At 35.2% G+C, this 27,964-nt stretch overlaps 1 protein-coding gene across 3 annotated transcripts in view; it reads right to left on the minus strand.

The window, feature by feature from the left end:
- LOC134546247 (carboxyl-terminal PDZ ligand of neuronal nitric oxide synthase protein-like) overlaps positions 1 to 27,964 on the minus strand; it is a 765,750-nt gene that overhangs the window by 19,936 nt on the left and 717,850 nt on the right. For all 3 annotated transcript variants that reach the window (XM_063388932.1, XM_063388934.1, XM_063388933.1), the window contains one exon: positions 9,742 to 9,927. In XM_063388932.1, the coding sequence (XP_063245002.1) occupies positions 9,742 to 9,927 (186 nt within the window). The remainder of the gene's footprint in view (positions 1 to 9,741; positions 9,928 to 27,964) is intronic.

Raw genomic sequence — 27,964 nt, forward strand, 5'->3', positions numbered from 1 at the left:
TATTTTTAAGTCAAAACAGGAGATTTTGTTGTCGTTATTTTTATTGTTACAAATTCTTATTTGCGTAATGATGTTACATTCTTTAAAAAATATGACATTAACATGTACCATGACACTTATTCTGTCAAACTTGCTAAATTTTTACAAAAAAATAATTTGTTATAAACTTGTATAAGAAAGATTCATTTCGAATATAAAAATCAGCGAAACCTTTGGTGTTTGAAAAATTTATGAAATGAATATCCAGTGTTCATAGATAACATTTTTTTTTGTGATTTGAATAAAGATTTGTTTAAATGCTGCTTAATTTTGGTACCATATGATATGGTGTATGTAGTCGCATGTGTGTTATATGGTGTATTGAATTGCTTTTCAGTGTTATTTCAGTTCTACCACAATACACCACAAATATTGTCCCTAAGAATTATAAAAAATAAATTCAGGTGAATACTTACTTAAGGACATCTACTGGAGTTATTTATAGTTGTAGACTGAAATGGGTTGTTAGTAAGGGAAGGAAGCTGGTTGGATGTAATATACATAACGATAAGCAGATTCCACCACTGATTATGTACTACCACACAAATGACAAAAAAAAATATAAAATAAAGGAAGAACAAAATGCGATTATTATCAATTTGAGTGAATATGCAGTCTGTAACACACACTCACATACTTCCAAAACACGTGTTTCCAAGCAACAAGGTAGGTATGATACACACATTACTTTCCTTCCAGTGATTTTACTGAAAGCTCTTATTGGAATTAATATCCAACAGTGTATCCTTTGCAAAGACCTGGAACAACAACATAACCTTCACAAGCTATTGGCTCCAAAAACTGACATCGAACTAAAATTAGCAGCATTACAAAGGGAGGAAGGAGCACACTTTGAGCAAGCTTGTGTTAACACACTGCACAGTTAATTATTCACAATACAAACACAACTTTCAACTACTACTGCAAACACATCAGTCCAACATCAGTGTGATTTATACAAGTTTGACACCCACATTTCCAAATTCACCAAGCTTTCCAGAATGCTACAGCTACTGTATTTCTGGCAACTGTCCCCTACACCATAAACTTCTCATAATAGTCTTCCATCTGTGATGGGAATGAAGTTCACAAAGCTGTGACTGATGTATTTCAAACAGTTACAATGCAAATCAAACAAAAATAAACTACAATTATTCATACACAAGTGATCTTGCAAATGCAAAACAAAACTCTACAGATACAAATTAAAAGACAAAACCAATCATTAACAACAAAATGCTATAAGAATTAATTTCTTGTCAGTAAAACCATTCTAATACACCTTTTTAGGGAACTAGTAAAGCTAGAAGCATGACTGTTTGCTAAATAATTTAAAAATAATCATTATTAATAAAACCTGAAGGTAAAAATCTAACATTAGTGTACTTAATTTGTTATAACATGTCAAAACCAAATATATATTAGTCAGCAGTAATGTGCTTAGAATTAACTGTTTGCTTAAAAAGTGTTTGAATTATATTTTATATGGTACAAAAATTAATGGTTTTTAGTAAGAAAAGAGAAAGATAAAACAGTAATTTTATGCCATTGATGTCTTCAACATTTACACAAGCAAACTAATGCATCACGGCACTTATGCAGTACGTTCAAACCAACACAAAATCTACATACTTAATCATATCACAATCCTAAGATTCTATAATGTGCATCATAATTTTCCTACATCCATTTGGAAACAGACACATAGGCCTAAACTTCAAAAAAATACTGTAGAAAAATTACTGCACATTTTATTAAACTAATTTTTAAAGCTTCTGTGAATGCTATAGTTTTCAATGTCTCGTTATAATGCATCAAGATTAGGTACATCATTTTATTTACTTTTGTGTCAAAGTCTATATGGGTAATTCTCATGAAATCCCGAAATTACATATCAATAAATTAATGAAAAATAATTAAATAAATTCATCTTTGTTTTCTCTTAAATTTGTAGTACTCATGTTACTAGAAGTGAAAAATATTGTGGTCCCCAGAATAAATGAGTTTTGAACGAATTTATGAGCACTGAAAATAATCAAATGTGAGGGAATGATGACTGAGGTGAGGAAATGATGTTTATATTCATTTTTCATATGAAATCGTACTATTTATTTTTTAAATATCTTTAGAATTCTACTATGTTACATTAACTTAAAAATTATGAATTAAAACTAATATTGCAACTTGAAGATGAGTAAAAGAATACTTAAACCAAAACTTTTTCTTATCGTAGTAGTAGGCTAATCACAGTTCAATTACAACAATAAACTATCAATATAAAATTACCAAAAATGTTGTACTTCTTTAGAAATTTTAAAAATCTCTTAGTGAGATTCTTGAACATTATTTTGAACAAACTTATAATATAACTGAAAATAATCAAATGTGAGGGAATGACGGTGAGGGGAATGACAAAATAAACCATAACCTAAAATATCTCGCAACATAACCTTTTGTAACCATCTAACTTTTCTCTACGCTTTCTACCTTTAAAAACATACTTTACTATGTCATCAAAATTCAAATATTACAATTACCTTCTTTATTCTTCGCTGTGATGGAATGATTGTTTAAAATGTAATCTTTAAAACATTACAATGACATCTTCTTCCAACAAGTACTTTAACAAGCTTGAAGTCAATTTGCCATTTCGAACAAGTGACCATACTACCAACTATCAGAAACTAATGAGACTATTACTAAAGTCCTCAAGAATATACATACTTATCGACTGTTGGTAATGATGTGAGGGAATGATAATTTTTCATGGGACACATGTTAAGTCAACATTAGACAACTTGTTCATGACTTATGATCCTAAACTCAGAGAAATTTTGAAAAGTTGTTGTATTTACAATAGACAAGCCATAGTTGCAAACAGATTTTTTAAGAAATTTTCGATAAAAACTTTAGACAATGTTTTAATCTGGAGTTTGGGACATAGTGAGGGAATGATTTTCAGAGTACTATATATTTATTATTCTTCACAAATGCCCGTACGGTTCCTAAGTTATGACCAACATTTTTAGCCTTGATGATATTCTTTCCGAAAAAAAAAAATACCATCCTAAATCGCTTAGGATTATTGTAAAAATTGCTAGGACAGGAATTTCGAGTTTCCATGAGAATTACCCATATGTGTAAGTTTATAAAGACTTCTCATGTAATTTCATTTTAATGTAGTTGTTTTTCAATTGATGAGCTAACCTACCTAATTTTAATTTCTTTTTTAGTTTAGCAGCTATATAATATGCAGAAATACCTTACATGAAGCAACAAGTATTTAAAAGTATTAAAATTAGGGATGGGCCAATCAAATCCTCAAATACAAACCAATATTTAGTATTCAAAGGAGTCATTATATGAGGAAAAATATTCAAAGAATAATATTAGAGGAAATAAAATAAATTAAAATATTTAACACTGATAACCTCTGAAGCTTATTAGGTAAATTTTTTTTTCCCTTCATTCTTATACTGTAACCATGCACCAAAATTTCAACATCTAATTATATATATAAAATTACAATATGTATTTATTCTGGCAACTCAGTTTGTAGAATGTATCAACACCATCAGGGGCGCAACAACAGGGGGGGGCAAGGGTATTTTGCCCCCCCTCTGAAAACTTGAAGTGGGGGCAAACGGGGGCAAAGAAAGTGCTGTGGAATAAATTTTTAGATAATAAAACTGCTTAAATAGCACCATTTTCCACCTTAAAAATCAAATTTTCCCGAGGGAAGACCCCCGGACCCCCGCTTCAATAGGGGAGATCGATGATTCTTTATAAAAAGGTATATTGCCCGCCCCCCCCCCCCCCCCCTTTGGAAATTTAGTTGTTGCGTCCCTGAACACCATAGTTAATATTTTTCATTTAGTGTACATTATTTCATTTTTGACACTTAACAATCATATTCGGATTTGAGGTGTATATTGGAGGTACTCTTTGGGAATCAAATTTGAGATTTTTATTCGAGAAGATTGGGATTTGACCCATGACTAATTAATTTTTTTTTCTTTTAATGTTTGGAAATCTCACTGTATTACCTAAAATCAAAATTTTGTCTTGTTTTTACTGCGTATGGAAAATAAAAAATTGGCCTACACAAAATTAACCTTATCAATGCTGTTTCCGACCAATGCAAAAACACGAACTGGCAGATGTATGCTTGGTGAAAGAACTACACTAAATTGTATTCTGGAAACAATTTTGACACACTGCAAAATATTTTGGTGTGGCAGTAGTTCACTTGTGTGAAAGAAGCATAAAGCCAAGGACGCACAGAAAGCTTTGCTATGTTTGCGATGTTCGCTATGTTCGCTGCACAGGATAGTCTAGTTTGTGATGTTTTAGAGACGAATGCCGTGGGATTCGAGTGATGACTCCGATGATGATATCATTTGCTGGCTCTCACAGTATGTAAATGTAAAAATAAATAGGTTCATGAATTTAATATAAAAACAAAAATATTTGAAGAATTTCATCATTTGATGCTTGTGAGGACGAAACCAACATCCCAAACACAACTTTGTGAGATGCAGCTGGCTATATTTTACTCGCGTAGCAAACATAGCGAGCATAGCGCCCTTTGGGGCCGTAGCCTAAAAGTAATGTACTAATAAAACCATGGGTTAAAACATTTATAGTGAAACTCCACAGAGACAACAGGGAAAATGTAGGCTTTCAACATGGAAAAGAATTTGATTTTCTTTATTCATACACATAGTGACTTCAGTAATAATTACTTATTAGTTAATGGAAAGTAAAATTATGTCTAAATACTTCCCCAGATGTGAAAATTTAAGAAAGAATAAACGCAAACACTTAAAAATATTTGTTTGCTAATGATGTATACCAATTTAAGTATGTAGAACTTATTTTATTCAATATGATCTTCAATGCATTTATTTAAAATTAAAATTATGTAAGTATTGTATACACCTAGCAACAATTTCCTATTAAGTTTTTAATTTCTTAAACACAAAATTATGTTTACCATCTTATATGTTACAAACATGTTCCTGTCTTTCTTTTTACTTTCTAAAATTTGTTTATTTAGTTCATGTAGGTGTTTTCAAATTCTTGGTAATTGTTTTTATTTTGGTTAGCTTGGTTATATGTGCTTTGATTTACTGGATTAATATATATAAAAATTGATAAAATAAAATAAACAAAATAAAAAGTTTTGTATTTTAGAAAGATGTTAAGAATGTAAAACATTTATAAAAGTACAAACAAAACCAAAATCTTAATATTTTGAACAAAGTTGTCAAGCCTCAAAATAAAAATTTCTAAACTGCAGGGTGCAAAGGGCAAAATTGGAGGTTGTATTAAAAGGATTCTACTGACATTTATAAGATAGTCACACAGGTTAAGATCTACTGAAGAAGCAAACCATACATATAAATACAAACAGGATTTTACATTGGAAAAAAAAATACATTCCAGGTACAATGAGTGGTACAATATTCTACAATTTAATAACAATATTACAAGAAATAATTTCAAATGAGCTAACGTAGATTTGTTACACCAACAGATTCTCATGGTTTTTGGCAAAGTATTATTTTAGCTCGAAATTCAACCGAATAATGGCTAGGTATATGTGAATAAATATGTATTCAAACAGTTGTGTACAGATGAAAATTGTTATTGCATGTATTAAAAGTTGACATTAGCTGAACAAAACATCTGAAATATTTTCATTATATTAGAAGTTACCTACTTTTTACTGCAATATATAACTATGAAGTGAGATCTTACAGAATATCTACAAAATAAAAAAATTCATTTAATATGTACTTATAATACAGTACCTACTCAAAATAAACAAACACACATATGTGTTTTCTTATATAAAGTACAAGCCCAAACAATCAACTCTTTCCTATCATATGTTTTTGTATTGAAATGCAATGTAATGATTATTTTCTCTCATGCTTGTTTCTCTACATTATAAAGGCAGGCACTGAGGAAAAAGGATATAATTTCTGCTATAGTGAAATTACTGTAGCACTTGTAAATTGATGAATTATTTTACTTTTGGATACAGTAGAAAAATTTTAGCCTAGAAAGTTGCATCCATCAAAGAACATAATATATATTGCTTTAAACCACACTGAAAATTATGTTTAAAATTTTGTGAGTATCTTTTATTATTCTTACTCCACACATGTCAAAAGTGAATAGGCCTACAATTTATTTGCATAGGGATGTGATAAATTTTAAAGACCTTTTTTTAAAATGTAACTTGGTTTTATATTTTATTATTTTACCTACATGAATTTTAAATATGTGCCAAGTTATCAAAGTTGAAAAAAACCACACAGAGCACTAAAAAAAAATATATTTTACATATTTAGCCAACAAAACCTAGAAATTTGTCATTTAAATAAATTGAATTCAACTAATTCTACATTTCTAACAATGTTAAAAATTGTAGTTGGAAATTATAACTTGTAGGTATTTATTATATTCAAAAAGTTTATATCTTTGAAGATACAAAGTTTTGAAAATGATAAATGACTTGAATTGAACGAGACGAAAATGTAACAGATGACACAAATCACTTTTTAACTTTTAACAGTTTTAAAAATTTATTTATTTTTAAGTACTAGGCATAAAGAGAAATTTAATTCTTACTGTGACAGGTTTCAATTTTTTTTCTACATGTTTTGATAAAATTGTTCACAGTAACATGAGACTGTTGAATGGATAAGCATCCCAAAATAACTTCTATTTGTTATGGTATCTGATGTGAAATTGTGTTAAGTAATGTTTTGAGAGATTACATTACATTCAAGAACTTGTGAGTTCTAAGATGCTCAGAGAGACCACAATAGATATTGCAGATTGTTAATAAATTCACCAAACTGGATTTAGTAATTTCAGAATCTCAGTTACAAGTACATACTAATTTGGAGTCTGCACGGTCAATTAAACAAAAAACTGCATTATTCTCGCAGTAATAAAAGAAAAAAATGTGACAATGACTAAACCAGTAATGCACCTTAAAAAATCCAACAAAATTTATAGCATTATAAAAGATAATAAAATTATATTGAAGTCTAGACATATAAATGTGTGTGTGTGTGTATGTGTGTGTGTATGTGTGTGTGTGTATATATATATGTGTATATATATATATACACACACACACACACACACACACACACACACACATATATATATATATATATATATATATATATATATATATATATATATATATATTTCACGTTAGTTCCTTTAGTATTATATTGTTTCTTTTAAAACCTTTTTTTTCAGTTCAAGAAAAATGTTTTTGAGAAAGTTTTCACTGAGAGTTTATTCACTGCATTGTCACAAAAATTTTATAAAAATATGATGTGTGCTTGCCATTTAAAAGTAAATTTTCAATTTTAAAACATATATATAAAATTTTCAACTTTTACATCTTTCAAATACTTTCTTGCAAAAAACTATAAATTCACTTGCATAGATATAGATGCACAACATGATACTTATAAGCATTATTAATAAAATTGCAAAAAACAATTTACTTTAACATTTTAAACTGCAAAATACAGCATGCATTGCATCTGGTGTAGAAAAATTAGTAAATAATTAAATGTTAACAGCATGCACATCCACATGCACCAACTATTAATATCTCCAACACCTGATGGCAAAGACATCTGCATTAATCTATGTTTGTACACTGCATTCTCTAAAGGACACAGTAATTATGGGTTAGCCATATTATCATTTTTCTCTGTAAGGACTCGTAATTTTATCATAATAACTCTCTCTTCCAACCCACCATCAAAATTGCCCTAACAGAACATTGTCAATAATTACCAACAGATGACATATCTCACTGTAGCAACATCTCACTTTAATGTTCCTCTACAAACATAGACGCAACATTTTCTATGATGCAGGCATTACATCTTCCCTCTTTGTCACAAAGTACATATATAAAGTCTGATACCTTTATTAGGGAGGAAAATCAAATAAATGATTGAGTTTGGGCTTAAAATCTCATCAACATTCAGAGTCACTAGATAAGATAAGGGATGATAAGATAATAGTGGACTATTAAATGAATGGATAGTTAGGGAAAACAGTAGCACCCAGAAAAAACCAACCTCAGCAATGTCAACCATGTTCCCCACCTGTAAAAAGTCAAGAGTTTGACGCCACCAGGAATTGATCCCTGTTCATCCTGGTGGAAGGCAAAAGATCTCACCACTTTTTTATTAATTTTTATTTTCTTTAAATGATTGGCTCATTTGTGATTTAACATAACCAATGAGTCATCCGTCTACCCTTTATTTACTTCATATTGACCACTTCACAGTTTCTTTTCACAGTTTCATTACTTCGACTTTGTGGTCAATTTTGACAATGCAAATTTACACCTATGTTTTACACAGGACACAAACCCAGAACCCATTGCACCGCAAACCGGTGTGCATCTAACTGCACTCCGGAGGTCGGCACTTGACCATCCTGGCTGCCTAGTAAAACAATGTGAGTGTTTCAGTACTCACCAGAGATGTGTAATATCTAACCTCGGTAACAAGTTAATTCTTGTGATCTCATGTTGCATATACACTTATAATACGAAAATCAGACACAAATTTAAAGCAAAATTTAATGTAAAATAATGATGAGCATGATAAATATATGCAAATTGTGTTTTAAAACTACATTTCTGGGTGCAAATCACACATAGTATCTGCACCTGCCGCTAGTATTTGCTGCCGGAGCAGCTACGTCGACTATCGAATCATTCAATGTGCAGAGTGAAATTTTAAACTTTATAATGAAACCAATTTGAGAAAAGCAAAAAAAAAAAAAAAAAAACTTGAAAAAAATACTGAACCTGGGTTTGGACATGATTTTTGACAAGTAATTTTATTAAAATGCTGCCCATCTTATTAAAATTCATAAACAGTTAATACTATAAGTATCACATTGGCTTTGTGAACTTTGGTTGGTGCCATCTGCCAAAGACGGCAGTACCATGGTACCACATTTCCGTTCCATGTGGCGTCCATCGCATTCACGAAATACTCCTACCAAATGATGTATGCCCATACCCAAGATGTTACAAATCAAAAAGGAAACATGACATTGGGCTCCTTGGCCTAGTTATAGTAATGCTAAAGTGCATTTGCCAATATTTTACCATCATGCAGGGGTGTGGTACCAAGAACCTCTCTTTCCCTCCATCACACATTTTCAACCATCACTGAAAGTGACGAATTTCTTAAATGTGTTTCTTCGAAACAACACTCTTTAATAGTTGTTAAAACAGTTCTTATATGAAAATTATACAAGGAATTTGGTTGTCAAAAGTCTTCTCTTCTAAGGCTCATATATTTTAAGGCCAACCATACTTCCCTTCTTAAAAAAATTCTATAGCAAAGTGCAAAATAAAAGGTTGTACAAAATTAGGTGGGGCCATATTCACCACCAGGAATTGTTTGTCTGGAAGCAAGTGCCGTAGTGTTCATCAACGTTTACTGTGAACACAGTGATGGTCGTGTCTGCTGAAATGTATGAAACTGTGACATGGGATGAAACCTGTAGGATTGAACTAAGTTGAATTAAAAAAAAAAAACCCGAGTCCGACAGAAGTCTGTGCAGTTAACGGTGCCTTGGACATCAGATGCTGGGTGCGGGCGGTCATGCGGGAGACGGGCTGCCAGTTACCTGGGGCACCATGGTGACGTGAGGGGTGGAAGGGGGCGGCTGCTGCGAGGGCGGCGCCCCGTGGCCCTGGACCCCGGACGAAGGCTGGCGCCGTGACGCCCGCTCCTGCTCCTGCAGGTGGGCGACCAGCGCGGTGATGTGGTCCAGCAGCTCCTTGTTGTGGACTAGCAGCTGGTGCGTGCGGGCCTGCACCAGCACAGCTTACACTACTCTCTACTCTCCGTCTCACTCTTAGACTGCAAGTACTATAATCTGCCCAGGGTGTCCACAAAGGAAAAAATATTTCGTACCAATTTAGGCAAGAAAAAAGTACTAGATTTGAAAAAAAAAGTACTACATTACAATTTGTTATGGTTTTAAAAATTTAGGAAGTTATTATGACATTGCAATGCTCTAACTTAAACATCACACCACACACATACATTCCATAGTTTTTAAAAAATAATTACGCTTAATAATAAAACATTTTGGAGTTACTGTAACATTATTATATTAAAGAAAAAAGTACTAGATCTGAGCGTAAATGTACTAGACCACTAAAAATCGTATAAAAGTACTAGATCTAGTACAAAAGCACTAACTGTGGACACCCTGAGTCCGCCTGACTCTTGGATTGCAGCACAGAACAAACATTATAGTCTTACACTTAGCTTGCAGTACATTGCTACCAGACTGATACTACCTAAAATTAACATTATTATTTCGCATAACATTGATAATTCTAGAAAACCTTACACAGAAATTCAAACACAACCGATTAGAAAAACTTTCATGAAAACTGCCAGCTCTCTGATCGACCATACAACATAATTAATTGAATGCCTGGTTATTAAAAGTGAACGACTGCCAAAAATAGTTTCTCCTGTATAGTAATAATTGGTGTTTAAAATTCTTATTTTTTTTCTTTCATAATGTACCTATACAACTGCTAGCTTTCTGCTAATTCTTCCACAGAACCGTCCCTACCAGCTCTCGTGGAAGACCTTGCAAGTAAAATTCCTTGCATGGTAGTTTCTCTTCCTGGACCATCTTTCTTTGTCCTGTGCTCAACTTGCTCGCTTAATGGTTTTCCCTGTGTATATGTAAGGGTTTACCTGTGCCGAACTTAGCCGGTTATAGTCTGGAGTTTAGATAGTAGGGGAGTTAGTCATGGCATCAATGGCTGCCATGGCTGGCCAATCCCCACCTAGCACACGATGCACGATACCCCTCCTGCACAGCTGACCCCTGCATGATCAGGCATACAGGCTTCTACCTGAGAAACACTTGAATCTTCCCCAGGGGTGGCTCCAGGATTAATTCATGGGTAGGCCCGGACTGTACGACAGAAGCGTATACATGGAGGTCTGGCCCCCATATCATAGGGTAGCTCGGGGATTTTATTTAAATTCATTTGCAAAATGGTAAGTTTTGTGGGTTTCTCTCTGAAGTCAAATATGTATAATATTGTCACGTGCACCTAGCCGGTGCCACCGCCATTTCTGTCACGTCTCACTTTCAGAGGGGGGAGAGAATCGTAGCTCTTTACATAGAAACAACTCGCTTGGCATCAACTAGTCTTAACTTCATAAAATACTTTACTGTACCTAGGATCATAGGTTCGTCATCCCGTACAGGATGTCTGGTGAGAGCTGAACTAAGGAGATTTTGCAAAATAACATAATACTAAATTAAAATGATTTTATTCTTAAAGTCAAATAATCAACATCATTTTAAAGAACATTTAAATAGCGGGATTACAATTTAAAACAATAATCTCTTTACTTCCTTAACGATTGAACGACCTTACAAGAGAGAGAATGAGAGAACTTCACTAAACACATCCCTAGTCCTTCCGAATACCTCAAATCATAATTAATACTTAAAATTAAAACAAAGATAAGTCCATACTCACATTTTCCGAAAAGCCTTTCTTGATCGATTACTTAAAACTAACGTAGGGGCCTCTCCTGCCCTTAAAATCCGAACGAACATTACATTTTAAAAATTATAACTAAACGACTAGTGACGAAGGCCATTGCCTCCGCCCGAAAGCTTGAAGATGACTACATTATGACCTAACTTAAATTAAACGACTCGTGGCCTCTGGCGTCGGCCATAGCTTCCGCCCGAAAGCTTGAATTCCTACATCACGAACGAACTAACAACTCGTGACCACAGGTGAGACGCATAGCCTCCGCCTGAGTGAGCCCCGAGTCACCACTCACTTGCGCTTAAATTCGCGCGCCCTGCCGCGCCTACCATAACAAAAGCTCGTTATTGAAGTCAAATTTACTAAACAACTAACTAGAACATCTGGGAAGACTACCCCCCCTCTACCCCAATGTGCAGGCCACACCGCGCGGCTTGTTACGACAGCGCGCCCCAGTAACTGCGGCCCGTGGCTGCGCCAGCGCGCGGCCAAACAAACAAACAAAATTCTGCAAGCCCGCAGCGCGCCGCGCCGGCCCCGTGCCCCAATTACATGGTCACGCCACTTGCGCTGACGAGTGAACAGAGCAGCCAGCCCAGAGTCCCGTCAGTAAAGTCCCTAAATTTGATTTCAACAACCCTGCAAAATTTCAACCCGCGACATAACCCTCCCCTCACAGAGCTCGAGCCCCATCGAGCTACCTCAAAATTACAAATTGTCTTTTTCCATTAAACCATAACTATAAATTCCTCATTTCACAAAAATAATAATTTTCTTAGTTCCTTGCTGTCTGAACATACATCTAGATTCTGCATAAGATTTATTTTAAAACAACAAGTATTCATAAAATTAAATGTAAAACTTTTATCTGGTTTGTTCTCACAGGAACCTTCAGAGGCTCGAGTTCTCAATTCTAAAAAAAATTGTTCTGTTAGTGAAGCTCTCTTTACAAATTAAATTACTGTTCTTAGTTTCTCAGTATTCGTTAAACAATGTGCAAATTCTTGATAATTATTATTATTTTTTTTTTTTCGGTTTCCGTTTATTACCATACTTCTTTCGTTCTTCAAAAAAAAATTAAGTGTCCTTACAGTGTTTCAATTAATTAAACTCTTATCTCGTGAAGGTTGGTGCAACTCCTCGAAGTCAGTGTTGTCGAGAAGAGTAGCTCCCTGGGCTGGCCATCAGCAAACACCACTCAACTCCAACAGCTACTGGACTGGCTTCCAGGGCAGCTCACAACTTCTCCCCACATCTGCTTCGGAGTTGTGCCATCCTCATCACGAACAGATTACAATTCTGAAACATCATCAACAGGCATTACCATCACGCCTGACAAATACAAAACTAACTACTAAACTGCAATCGATGGGCAAGGATGCAAACACACAAAAAAATAAAATTAATTAATTCAACTGCTAACATAAAGTATCCCACCCTTAGCATAATCTAATCAGGCAAATAATTTGATAGGAAAAACTTAAGGAAGGGAAACATGACCTCCAATGATTTTCCCTAACTCTTGAGTCTTGATCTTCTCTATACAGCAAATAGTCCCCACGAAGTAACTGGGTTGAAGGTCAGTTCACATGACCCACCCATAACCTCTTCTACTCTTCTTTTCTTCTGGGGCAACCACAATGCCCACCAATCTCTCTCCATGGTGCCGAACCAGCTATCCCATGAGAGTAAACAACGTAGTCAATAGAAGCGCAGAGGGGAAACACCAATCTCTGGCTTGTCGAGTCATAAAACTGCTTTATCTTCTTCTTCTTCTGAGTAAAAATATCTGACTAACCTTGCTTCTATTCTTCCAAACAGTAAAAGTTCATCAGGTATCTTCATGAAAGAAACATTCTAACTAATAAATCTTCATTTTTCTTCTTCTTTATTTCTGTTAGTTGTAATAGAAGGCCATGTTAGGGAGGTTATAGGGAAAAAGAGTGGCCAATTCCCACCCCATCACCCACCTAGATCATGACTAATTAACTTTTAAACTTTCTATTTCAAACAAATAAAAAAAAAACATTTTTTTTTATTCAAACTTTTAAACTATAATTACTTTTACTTCATAACCTCAAAAGCTAATCAATAATTCTAAATGAAATTGTGATTTACTGCATCCTTGTTCCATCCGATCTGTTTGTTTATAACCATTCTTGTAAAGTATAAAATTTTCAAACATTACTAATTCAAAAAAAAATTAAATTCTGGTGTCCTTTGAGTTACAATTAACTTTACTATTTCTTAGCTTGAAATAATTTAAGTTTTCAGAACTATTTCATTGTCTAACTCACAACACTTAAAAATCAACTCAAAACAACAAATCATCAAAATCAATAAGATCATCTGACCTACCTATCAGTACTGTGAACTTGAACTGTTCGTACACATTTATAATAAGCTATTGTATTTAAATTCCAACCTAAATAAGGTTTAAAAAAAACTACTAATCCCTCTGTAAATTAAGAAAATTAACTTTAAAAATTAAACTTAAGGTATTAGTTCTTTTTGACAGCTACCACAACTCACTAGTTCCATTACATTACTATAACCTAAAAAGTTCTGTAAATAATGTTTATAACAAAAAAACTCCAGTTACTGTCTTCCATAAAAAAAAATAAAACTTTACATGACCTTATTAATCTCCACTTGTAAGTCCATGGCTGCCAGCTTTCTCTTCTCTTGAATCTTCAGTCTTGGCTCTTGTTTCAGTGATCTTGTATCTTGTCTCTCGAACTCTTGTCATCTTGTAAACTGGACTGCTGCTCAGCTCATCTTAAGGAATCTGTAACAGTTTCAAAAATACATGTTAATTTAAATTACATAATTCCTGTTCTTTGGTCCTAAAAAAAAATTGTATTATTAGTACACATTACCCTGAAACAACATTATTATTCATTGTTTATTACTTAAAAAAAAAGCTTTACCATAAAATCCTTTTTTGTTCTTTTCATTAGGCCTATTTATTTTCCTTCTTCTTAATTAAATTCTGCTTCAAATGTTAATCCTAACTTAAGACCTACCATCTATTTATTATTCATTACCTACATTATTTATGTTACCCTAAAATTCCCATAAGTTTCTAATACTTCCTATCAAAGACATTCTCTCTAAAAAAAAATTTACTTGTGACTCTTAACTTAACAAACTTAAAAAAAACTTTTACACTAGACTTAACTTATTATTCATTCTTAGTTACTAAATTTCTATTTGTAAACTTTAGTACTTACAAACAAAAACTGCCTATTTCTCTCTACCTCTTAATCTCTTTCAATTATTACAATAATAATGTTACCTTGCATCTTTAAACTTTCTTCTTTTCAATTAAATTAGACATCTCATAACAATAAAAATTCTGCCTATACTCTTCTTATGGGTGTACAACCCAACAACAAAATTTCAAATTCTCAAGTTTCCTTATATTTAAATTATGCAATACAAATAACCTCTGTGGTGCCTGTACCCTTTAGGCCTACCACCTTCTCCTCTCACAGCATAACTCTTATTCCTCGGGGTCTGTATTCACTGTTCCAAATCAAATATCTCAAATAAATTAAAAACAAATTTATTATTTTAAGAAAACAAAAATTTACATTGACTTTACTATGGAGCCTGGAAATCTCAATGTCCCACAGCAGCTAACATGACTAAATCCCATGGAACCCCAGGTTTACATAACCTGTGCCCAAAAATTTAAGCATACCAGGCTTTCTCTGCACTGGTTTTACAGCATCACACACTATTTAGGGCCCCTGATCTGCCATCAGTCCCAAGGAGTTTTCCCACAACCCCTCTCTACACAAGCGCCTACCGCATTCCTCTCAATTGGCTATCGGTTTTACGGCATTCTTTTGGGATCCGACCATCAAGTTAGGGCTAATCGAACACTAAACCTCCATACTTCCAAACTAATGTAAATCAATTAAATTTTCTCTGTAAATTCTAAAAATCAAAAAAAATTATTCCAACATGCCAAAGAAACTTCCAAAAAAAATTCATAATCTTATCTTCAAACCATTAAAATAAAAATAAATAGATTACTCTGTTTTCTCCTTAATAACTGTAAACTGTCAACAAATATCATGTCGTAAATTTTAACTATGCTTACTGACTCTTAATCAAAAAATCTCATTTGTCCTAATTAATAAACAACCGATTTCCTTAAAATCTCACTGTATCTCTCACACTCAAACTTCACTGGCTGAATATCTCAATAAATTCAAAAACAATTATCTAAACTCTTAAAGAAACTCCTCCCCAATTATTCAAATTACTTCACCTTATTTTATTTCATTACTTAAAACACCTTACTCAAAAAAAAATTAATTAATTATCTAGCTATCTTCCATTATTATTTATTTACCGAACAAAACTTTCTCCTAAATTAATTTAGTAAAATTCAATTTCACATTAGGCAAGTACACTAACTCTCTACAGCAATGTTTCTCATTTCCCTCCTTCCTAACTGAATCCAATCTTACTTAACCTCCAGGGAATTTACCTCACAAAATAACCAAAAATTTCACTGTAGTGCCTATCTGCTATAGGCCCACTACACAGGGGGCTCTAACCCCACCAACAAACTTCATTGAAATGGTACCCTATCCCATACAGGATAGCCACTTCGGTACTACCATGGGGAACTCCTGCCCCAAACTACTCACAACTCTCAGGATTCTCCTGACCCTTAATTCCGTAGTCAGCCCATCTCCTATGGTCTGCGCTACAATTCCCTTTCTTCCCAGGGACACAACGCCTCACCTTAGGGTCCCTCGCCCTAATGAAAACATTAATTTTGTCTCTCTGTTCTTTTGGAGTAAATTCCCTCTACACACAAAATCTAGCCTTCCCAGTTTTCTCAATGCTTATCGATTTTATAGTGTACCTCCTTAATAATGTTTACAAATCCCAAAAAAATATTTTTAAAACCGAGGTAGAATTTAACTAACAAAAACATAAACAACTTACAACGAAACACTTCTAGCCTATACATCATACACTTCTTAAAATAAATTACTTACATACTGAAAGTTCCTCTTCTTCTAAAACACACTTAAATTTAAATTTATTTAACCAATAGTCTATTTTCTTATCGCTAAGTTACCGTACAGCTGATCAAAACAAGGTCACGGCCTGTCCACGTCTCCGTACGTGCTCGTGACGTCACCGAATTCCATCAGGTGCGCCAACCCTCGCTTGCGGTTCCTCCGTTCTCCGCTAGGTCTCAGCACCTCCCCGTCACGTGTTCATTCTGCCACGTCCACTGACGTGTCGTTCTGAAACAACTCTCAACATTTTTCTAATTAAAACAAAACATCACTATAAATTCTATAACTCTCTTTTACATAAACTCTCGTTTTCTTTTTAATTCCTTTCTAACGTTTATCCTTCCCTCGACTGATTTAATTTGTACGTCTCGTCTCCTACGCGCACGAAAACAAAACAAACTTCTCTTGAAAATAATTCCTATTTACGACAAAAAACTTTATTTTAAATTATAATTCTCTTAACCTACAATCTTAAAATGAACTTCAATTAAATTAAACCACTTGCATTATCTCTAATAAGCATTTAACTTATAACGTATTCTCCTCACGTAATAATCCCCGATATAAATCTACAATAAATTCAACGACTTAAAACAACTTATCACTATAAACTTTATCCTTACAAGTATCCTCAAATAAACATCTGTTACGTCAAAAAAAAAATCTCAAAGACTTCCTCCACTATAGACTAAAATTCCGTAATCCTCTCCTCAAGTAAACTCTTAATAACCTGCTATCAGAAGCTGAAACTAACTTAATAATAAACATAAAAATCTACCTCTCTCTCTCTCCAGAAATAGAACCTACCCGGCGCCTCCACCATTTCTGTCACGTGCACCTAGCCGGTGCCACCGCCATTTCTGTCACGTCTCACTTTCAGAGGGGGGAGAGAATCGTAGCTCTTTACATAGAAACAACTCGCTTGGCATCAACTAGTCTTAACTTCATAAAATACTTTACTGTACCTAGGATCATAGGTTCGTCATCCCGTACAGGATGTCTGGTGAGAGCTGAACTAAGGAGATTTTGCAAAATAACATAATACTAAATTAAAATGATTTTATTCTTAAAGTCAAATAATCAACATCATTTTAAAGAACATTTAAATAGCGGGATTACAATTTAAAACAATAATCTCTTTACTTCCTTAACGATTGAACGACCTTACAAGAGAGAGAATGAGAGAACTTCACTAAACACATCCCTAGTCCTTCCGAATACCTCAAATCATAATTAATACTTAAAATTAAAACAAAGATAAGTCCATACTCACATTTTCCGAAAAGCCTTTCTTGATCGATTACTTAAAACTAACGTAGGGGCCTCTCCTGCCCTTAAAATCCGAACGAACATTACATTTTAAAAATTATAACTAAACGACTAGTGACGAAGGCCATTGCCTCCGCCCGAAAGCTTGAAGATGACTACATTATGACCTAACTTAAATTAAACGACTCGTGGCCTCTGGCGTCGGCCATAGCTTCCGCCCGAAAGCTTGAATTCCTACATCACGAACGAACTAACAACTCGTGACCACAGGTGAGACGCATAGCCTCCGCCTGAGTGAGCCCCGAGTCACCACTCACTTGCGCTTAAATTCGCGCGCCCTGCCGCGCCTACCATAACAAAAGCTCGTTATTGAAGTCAAATTTACTAAACAACTAACTAGAACATCTGGGAAGACTACCCCCCCTCTACCCCAATGTGCAGGCCACACCGCGCGGCTTGTTACGACAGCGCGCCCCAGTAACTGCGGCCCGTGGCTGCGCCAGCGCGCGGCCAAACAAACAAACAAAATTCTGCAAGCCCGCAGCGCGCCGCGCCGGCCCCGTGCCCCAATTACATGGTCACGCCACTTGCGCTGACGAGTGAACAGAGCAGCCAGCCCAGAGTCCCGTCAGTAAAGTCCCTAAATTTGATTTCAACAACCCTGCAAAATTTCAACCCGCGACAATATATTGATCATAAGAATTATAAAATGTATGATTGTATGTCAACAAAATACACTTTAATACCTTTAAAGGTCTCAAAATTAATTATTAGGATAAAACTTGTGTTAATATGAGTTGAATACTACAACTTAACTTTTACGTTAATGTAAAATGTTACAAATCTGCAGGCAAATGTATAGTTTCATTTCATTGTTAACTGCCCTTCTCAGAAGGGCAGAAGATTACAGTTTGTAATGAAAATAAAATGTACTTTTCTTATAGTTTTCAAAATAAACCTAACATTTAATATGAACTGTGTATTTTTTGTAAAAAGTCTTATTTCCAATTTTAAATTTTTAAAAAGTTGGGTAGGCCTGGGTAGGCAGGAGCACCACTGGTTTTCCTAATCCAGAGCCCTTCCAAATACATTTATGCTGTTTCCAAGTAGTTAGAAGCATCCTTTACTAATTTAGCCTAAACCAAAGATACTTTAATATAAAGACTGCATTCAGTGAGAAACTACTGTTGGATTGGTAGCTACGTAATCAACAGACTTGTGTTTGTAGTGTCTTTCTTATGTTCTTCTATGGGATTGTTTTGTTTTGTTTTTGTTTTTGGCCTCTAATACAGTTAGGGATGCAACATAGCTCTTAAAAACATTGATATCACGAACATCGATGTTCGAACGAAAAAGCATCAATGTCAAAAAACATCGTTCTGACAGCCGATACACCGATGTTTTAACCGATGTTTTTATATATCAGGAAAAACATGCCAAAATGATTTAAACTATAGTATGTAGCCAAAAACCATACCTACTACAGATTCCTGACCACAATATCCACAACCTAATTACAGTCGTGTCTCGTGCAGAACAAAAACATGTATTAAAAGCAAATTCTGCTACCAAAAACTTAAAAATCTGCATGAACTACTTGACCAGCTCTCAGTAAACTTCAAAGAGTTGTGGACAAATTTAAATGACTACAACTTCACAACATTAGCAGAAGTAAAGGTAAACATTAAAGGGCATGTCCCTAATTTAAATGTATGTAAAGCTGGCCGTCTGTTCGGGGTTTATGTGTGTCAGTGAGGCGGGATGATAAGTGTGACGCTCGCTGGTGCTTCTAGCGTGGTGTCTCCTCTGGACTGGCGCACGGTCTTCTCGTCGTCACGGGATAACTGAGAGAACTGAGCGGTGACCGTGACATTATATGGCCGAGAAATGAAGATAAAGGTGTACTGCACTGCCCTTAAGTGGTTTCAAGATTCTGTATCGGTTGTTTTATCCCTAAAAATTACTCCGAAAACACGCCTTTTAGCCATTTTCACTCTACTAAAAACACATTTTAAAAACTTAATCCGAATTCAAAAGTACCTTTTGGCATTCAGCGAACACTTAAATGCTTTTTGTAAACAGACCCCACTCGGATATCTTGAGTAGTTTTCAAATCACGTTGGTTTTTCCTGAAGCTCTGCGCACCATGTGTTTGCCCGGGCAGACTGCAGGCTTACTTAAAATAAAATTACCCTTGTTTTTTATGTTTTTAGTTATCATTTCATGAATATATTGTAAATAGTACAAATCATGAGATATCTATTTATCCAAAAACCATTGCGATACGACATTTAATTTTCAAGAAACTTTTTTTTTAATTTTCGATACTTATAAAACTTACATTTTTAAGTATAAATAAAAGTAGGTAAATGCTAAACCATTTTAGTTGGTACCCTTATCATTTTTTTTCCAGTATTTTAAGAAGTCCAAAATCATTTAAAAAGTAACTATTTTTTTACACAATTTATTTTTAATTAAAAAAAATATATAGGGAAAAAGCATGAAGTATATGTGCAGGTTTAAAATGTAACATTAATTTTCTCGATAGAGATAGCGAGACCGTATCAGTACCAATCAATAGCTTGTATGTACAACAAGCTATGAAATTGTCCATAAAGTCTCCCTGCTTTTTCCCTATATTTATCAAAATTTTAAAGAAAATTCTTATGTAAACAAATTTTTTTAACGGTATTCATTTTTTCCAAATGATTTTACACTTCTTAAAGTACTGGGAAAAATTTATACTGAAATCAACCAAATAGTTCAGTATTTACAACATTTATGATACCTAACTACTTAAAAATGAAGGTTTTTATAGTAAGTATAGACAGTTAAAAAAATTGTATCTTAAAAACTAAATGTCGTATCGTAATGTTTTTTTATATATTCAATAAATATGCATGAAATGATAGCCAAAATATTATAAAAAATTATGGCAATTTTAATGATGAACGATGTCGATGTTTTTGGACTTTTTCGTCGATGCATCGGCGATGTATCACTCATCAAAACATCGATGCTGACATCGATGTTTTATGAACGATACATCGATGTTTTCAAAACATCGATGTATCGCTTGCATCCCTAAATAAAGTGGAATACCGGTACACAGTGGCTGTATCCGAATACATAGGGATGCGTCCTTAGCACACACATCCCTACATCCCTTAGCAAATGCAGCCACAATGTAGAGGACGCATTTCTAATGGATGGATAGTATCCGAATACTTTTACTGCTAGCACCACCTGTTGACTGTCAGTCGTACTAATGTTCACGCAGCCATTTTGTGTAGGGATATCTACGAATATTCAGCAAAACGTAAATAATAAATACCTACCAATTAAAAAATAATGTAACGTGTATGTTATACATGTTAGCGATCCAAATAAAATACATTTTATAAATTGTAAACTTTAAAAATAATTATGAATTTTGAATTATCCTTTAAATTTAAATTCGTATTTTTATTATATTTATTAACGTCTTTATTTGTCTCTGTTTAAGTTATCACTTTCGCTTAAAATGCTTTAAACAAATCTTATGCTGAAAATCTGAAGTAATATTATACACAAACAAAATAAAACCAGATTCCGAAGCTAATGGATGTAGGGACGCGTTAGTGGATGCGAGTGTCGCATCCCTAGAAATCTCGAATTAGTGGATGCGTGAAGGGATGCATCGGCATCCCTTGTGAGAATTCGGATTCAACACAAAGATGGCCGCGTCCACTACGATGCACTTTTAGTGGATCCTTTAGCTAAGGGATCCATTAGGCCAGTATTCGGATACAGCCAGTACCTCATTATAACGTATAATTCATTAACGTATTTTTTTAAAGTATCTTCACCATGCAAAACAGTTTCAGTTTAAAGTACCGTATCATATTTTCACTATAACGTATAAATTCTACTAGTAGCATGTCATTACTACACCAAAATTTACTTAAACTGGTAAATAAATTTCCAGCTAAATGATTAATGGTGTAGAACAAACATACACAAATACCAACGGAACGTATTATCTAACCTCTAAACCCTCAAAACAAAGTTACAAACAGATGGGAAGCCTTCTTTTCACAGACGAGAGAGCCAAACGCCCGATCGTGCATTTTCGGTTTTTTTATTTTTGTTCATTGTAACTCATAACTAATGGTCAATAAGGTTAGGTTAGCTACATTATAAATAACTTTAAGACATTGTGGACGGTTGATTTGGTTAAGATAGCTACATTAAAGATACTGTGAAATCATGTAAACAGTTTCGTAGCACTGGATAGCTGCATATTAAACAGTTATTTACTAAGCAACCATAAAATGATTTTACAGTATTTTTAATGTAGCTATACTTACCTAATATAACCAACAATCCACAATGTTTTAAAGTATTTATACCGGTTTATACATAGAGATAGAACGGAAAAAAAAAAGCTAGCATGAACTCGGGTGTGGCTCTCTTGTTTGTGAAAATAAGGCTTCACCCAGTGTTGCCAGATTGCAACATTCCAAAAGTCGTACCGAAGACTAGAAATAGTCGTACATTGGAGCAAATAGTCGTACATACTATAATTTTTAAAATAAAACGTTAATGAGTACCAACTTTTATTTTATCCGGCGATTTTTTTGCTATTCATTTTGGTAGTATTTTATTGGCATGACACAATCGTGAAGGAAAAAAATTACATGGAATTACATGGAAACAATTACACTAAGGAAAAAAACTACACCAAAATTAACACATGTTAAGTTAAAAAAAAAAACAATTTTCTTAACAAAACTCAGTCATCCTTTTCGAAGAGAATATCCACAATATCGTTTTCTGGTGCACTGGATGCATACAAGTTTGCTGATGTCATGCGCGATAACATTTCAGCTGTAGGGCGAAACAATGCACAGGTACCACTTTCCTTCACACACTCGGAAGCAAGCAAAGCTCCGTTCACTGTTTTTGGAAGGAGGCGATTTCGTACTTTGGTTTTCACTAGATTTACCTGTAAAGTAAATACACATGCTATATTTTTCTAACAATATTGCAGTTAACAAAAACTCAAATTTTAAAATAAGAACAGTAGGTAACAAAATAGTTATTTATGATGCATATATTTTCATACCTGACTGAAGACTCTTTCACAGTCTGCATTAGAGTGCGGGAGACTAAGCACATGAAGTGCAAATGTAGCCAATTCTTTGAAATGAGCTTCTTGTGTGTCACAGCTTGGTTTCAGAAGCATATTCCAGAAAATGTCAGGACTGTTTACATCATCAATATCTTCTGGAAGCCTTGCCCTTGAAAATGGAAGCTCCCTCCACTGATCATCAAGACGCTGTAAAATTGCATCATCATCACAAGAAACAATTCTTGGGACTACTTTTACTAGTGGAAGAAGGGAAGGGTAGTTAACCCTGAATACTGGTGAAAGAGCTGCTTTAGGTTGCAGGTAGCTAAGTTTCGACAGAACCGGATCATTCATATTATATCTTTTTCTTATTTCTTGCGCAGCAACCTGAAAAATTATGACAAACATTTATCATTATTTCAGTTACAAAAATTAAAATTAAATAACAATGAGGCTTGCAAGTGATTCAACTCACCGTGAGGAAAGTTCTACACCTGTGAAAGAAATGACAGCTAATATCGGGCTTGGAAGTGATTTCTGGTTTATCAATGTGCTGCAGGACTTTAACTCCTAAATACATCTCAGTGTCTGGAAGATGATACTTCTCCAGGGCAGGATCGACTTCCTCGAGTGGTGTTTTCATGACATAGTCCCTTTTCATGAAACTAAGGAGAATGTCAGTATAGAGATCTCTTAATTGGGTATGTAGTTCTGTAATAACAACATTCTTCGTCTGGAAAAATTCGTTGAATTTTGTGAATTTCGGAAGAACCCATGAAAGGAACATGAAATACAGTTTCAAAAAAGGATCGTGAAGTGCATTGAAGATGTTTTCTGCACTTAAGAGTCTCTGTGACAACCAACAGTCTGTAAAATACAATTTCAAAGCATCCCACTGCTCCAAAATGCGTTGAACAACTGCCACCAAAGACAACCATCTGGTCTGCGAGGGATGAAGCATTTTCAAAGGTTCCATGTCAAGAAATGTTTGAAACTCTTTCAGCTCACTCTGTCGTTTAGCACTGCTCTTCAAGAAATTGTATATTTCACGAGCCATATCTTCACAAGACCGAGGAAGCACTTTACATGCTTCACTAGCACACAGATGTGCTGAATGACAAATGCACTTAACCACCACGATCCCAGGACAAGCTTCTTTGAGACGAGATGATACTGAATTATGTTCACCCATCATCACATTACATCCATCTGCTCCAAATCCGATCACATTTTCCAACGGAATTCCAAACTCTGTGATTGAAGCAACCAAGCCACGAAACAGGTTTTCTGCACTGGCGCACACAACTTTATTTGAAGAGTCAAAAATTTCTCTTAGTTCCCAGAATTTGCTCTCTATCCTTCCAGACTGGAAATCATGGTACCTTACCACTATGCACGACATTTTTATTGTCCCTATGTCTGTTGATTCATCTGTAAGGATGCTGAATTTGGTGTTCTTTAATTTATTCGCCAACTTCTCCTTATGATCGGCAGCTATTACATTATTTACAATACTGCATGTTTTTGTTCGTTTAAGAGTCAATTTCTGTGCAATTTTATGGTCAGAAAAGATATCTTTTATGACAGCTGTGAGATGGTCTGCAACAGAAAAAGCAACATTGTGCTCCGCAATGAATGCCGAAAGTTTTATTTCAGCAGATGCAACTTCTTTGTCTAAATCAACTTTAGGTGCTGCAATAAATCTAGAAATCGATGTTTGTCTAACAGTAGCAGACATTCTAAGTGCTGTATGTTTCCCACCGGTTGCATGCCGCTTTAAGTTACTTATTTCGGTAACAAGTGTTATCCCACAAAATTTACACTTAGCCTTGTATTCGTCTCCATGTACAGGTAACAGCCACTCTTTAAATTCTGTTTCAGACAACCACTCTTTTCTAAATTTTTGAGCCCTGTGTTTACCTGCACTTTGCTGAATACACACCTTTTTTGGTGGCGAGCTTAGCCCATCTTCTGCGTCACTCATATTTACCAAACAATGTAAACAACTGTTAAATTCTTAAATTGTTCGTACTGTTCCAAAGATGATAGGTACTTACAGAATATCACACATATTTTAATAATGTATCCAGTATGATATTGATTTATGTGCATTCTGTTGTCATTCCTCTCAACTATTATAATGAAGCTATCGATTGTTTCTTGAATTGGATTAACATTCAGATCGATTTCATTACAATTTTCGATTTTGGCTTCTTTAGAACTGCATATATTGTGTTTATGAGACCAAAATATTTAACCATAACATCTTAACCACCAAAATTTCAAAATAGTCGTACAAATAGGTGTACGAACCTATGTTCAGACGTACGTCGTACCGAACTACGAAATAGTCGTACATGTACGACTATAGTCGTACGTCTGGCAACCCTGGCTTCACCAAACATTTGCGCGCACTACCATAGATTACACCGTACGTAGTATGCGACGTGAGCAACACAAAACCATTCGATACATCGAAACACGGAAGTTTGAGAGAAGTATTAATTATTTAGACAAAAGTGTTACGCTACGCTAATATACTGTGTGACGTCTGTGCCGGGATTGTTTATTGTTATTGTTGAGTTTATTTTTTAGGTTACGTTATTTAGACACCACATTGTATTTGTGCTACAAAATGAGTGATCCTGGAGATAAAAAGAAACGAAAGCAATTCACGCTTAAGGAAAAAGTGGAATTACTCAGAGAACTAGACAAGGGGAAAAAGCAAGTCGCAGTTGCGAAGACATATGGCATTGCGGCGACGACTGTTAGTACCATTGTAAAAGACCGGGCAAAGATTGAAAAGATGTATGAAGAATCTTTGTTTGGTTGTGACCTCAAAAGGCTTCGTTCTGGTGATCATCAAGGTTTGGAAGATGCCTTGAACAAATGGTTGAGGGAAGTACGATCAAATAATGTTCCAGTAACTGGCCCAATGTTGCTAGCTAAAGCAAAACAGTTTGCATTGCTTTGACGCCAACCGCCGGTGCTCCCTCTGGTCCGCAAAGGTCATTATGCCACAACAACACTTGCCCCTAAGTGCATCGAACACGCCCGAGCGTGAGTGTATGAAAGTGCGCCGCGACGAACACCTATGCGACATCAACGCCCGGCCAGGTGTGGCAATGCGCCTAACTAATTATATATAATTATTTGTCAAATTTAAAACAACTAAATTAATAACAATTTAAAAGAGGATTCATGTAAGGGAAATTATGTATAATTGTTTTATAAGCATATATTTTGTAACTTGTCTTTAAGTCCAAAACTGGCCGGGTCGGTTTTCCCGTGTTTCACGTGGTTAGGCGCGAGGCCGCAGGGCGGTCTCGCGCCCAGTTACCATTTGGAGCTCGAAGGGGTCGGGCGCTCCGCGAACGTCGGGTCATCAACTCTAGCATCTCTTCAACATTTCAGCAATAGTGTAAGTTTTCGGAAACCTTTTAATTAACTCGGCGCCGACCCCAACCCAGTCGCACGATATTTCGTGCGGCTCTTAATTAATTTAAATTCTTCCCACCAGGGAACTTTACTATTCATACGTAAATCCATGTCCAGTTTAAGGACCGCGTAGTAGTGGTACGCAGTTTTCGGCTGATTAGCCAATTAATCGTTATCGTCGTAGATCCTCCGTATTAAGTGTTGAGAATAGCACTGACTAACTTTCGTCTTGTAACTTTCTCCGTTTTATAGTGCAAAGTGTAACGTGTATTTTATGTGACTAACTTTTATGTGTAATTACGGAACTTTTACGTGTACGTCTTCAGTCGGCGTGCCCACGTAACTTCAAAGACGTTAATTTTCGTAGCAGGTTAGACTGCAAACTATCCCGAATATAGGATCTTTTCCACGTATTTACGTGCCAGCCTAAGTTGTGGCAACAGCCATTCATGTACATGCTGAACCTTTCATAGGGACGAGAAGCCACTGTTTCAGCTTGTTGATATAACTTTGCAATCTATCCTGGTCGCGCGAACCGTCACGTATAGAGATACGCGTGTCATAGCGGTCCGACAACGGACGCGGCCAGTCTCGGGGCATATGAGTGTATCGATACTAAATAAAGTGCAGTGTCCTGTAAGCCGTTTTCCATTCATTTACAAGGCGTCCTGGGTGGCCTAAACAGCCCAGGTAATTTCTGAACGTTTTTTCAAACTCCGAGACGCGCTCCTGCCTGCAGCCACGAGGCCGAACCCCCGTAAAACCCCTGAGATATTTCACATTATTAATACTTAAATAAAAGCTAAAAACAGGCAGCGGGAGTAGCGTCAGCTTATGGACATTCAAGACTTCCAAGCGAGTTCGGGGTGGTTGCACCGGTTCCGGGAACGACATGGTATATCATGGAAGGTTGTTTGTGGGGAGGACAAAGATGCAGACTCAGAGGCAACAAACCAGTGGAAAGAAGAAAAGTTGGAGAGTATTTTTAAATCATACTCAGTAGACAATATTTTCAATGCTGAATAAACTGCATTTTTTTACAAGCTTTTGCCGAACAGGACAATGGCATATAGGGGTGAAAAATGCACTGAAGGGAAAAAAGCAAAGGAAAGGTTGTCTGTGTTGTTTTGTGCAATGCCACAGGAACAACAACAAAATTGGGGCCATTTATTATTGGTAAACTCAAGTCTCCCAGGTGTTTCAAGGGAGTTTCTTGTCTTCCTGCTGATTATGCAAGCAACACCCGTGCATGGATGACAAGAAAACTGTTCTCAAACTGGCTCATGAAAACCGATAAGGACATGAAGTAAGAGGGAAGAAAAATTCTTTTGTTAGTAGACAACTGTGCAGCACACACTAATGATCTTCGACTGGAAAACATCAAACTGATGTTTCTGCCACCGAACTGCACATCTCAGTTACAGCCCCTTGACCAAGGCA

Source organism: Bacillus rossius, chromosome 1 (genome assembly GCF_032445375.1).
Source record: "Bacillus rossius redtenbacheri isolate Brsri chromosome 1, Brsri_v3, whole genome shotgun sequence".
Classification (NCBI taxonomy): Eukaryota; Metazoa; Arthropoda; class Insecta; order Phasmatodea; family Bacillidae; genus Bacillus; species Bacillus rossius.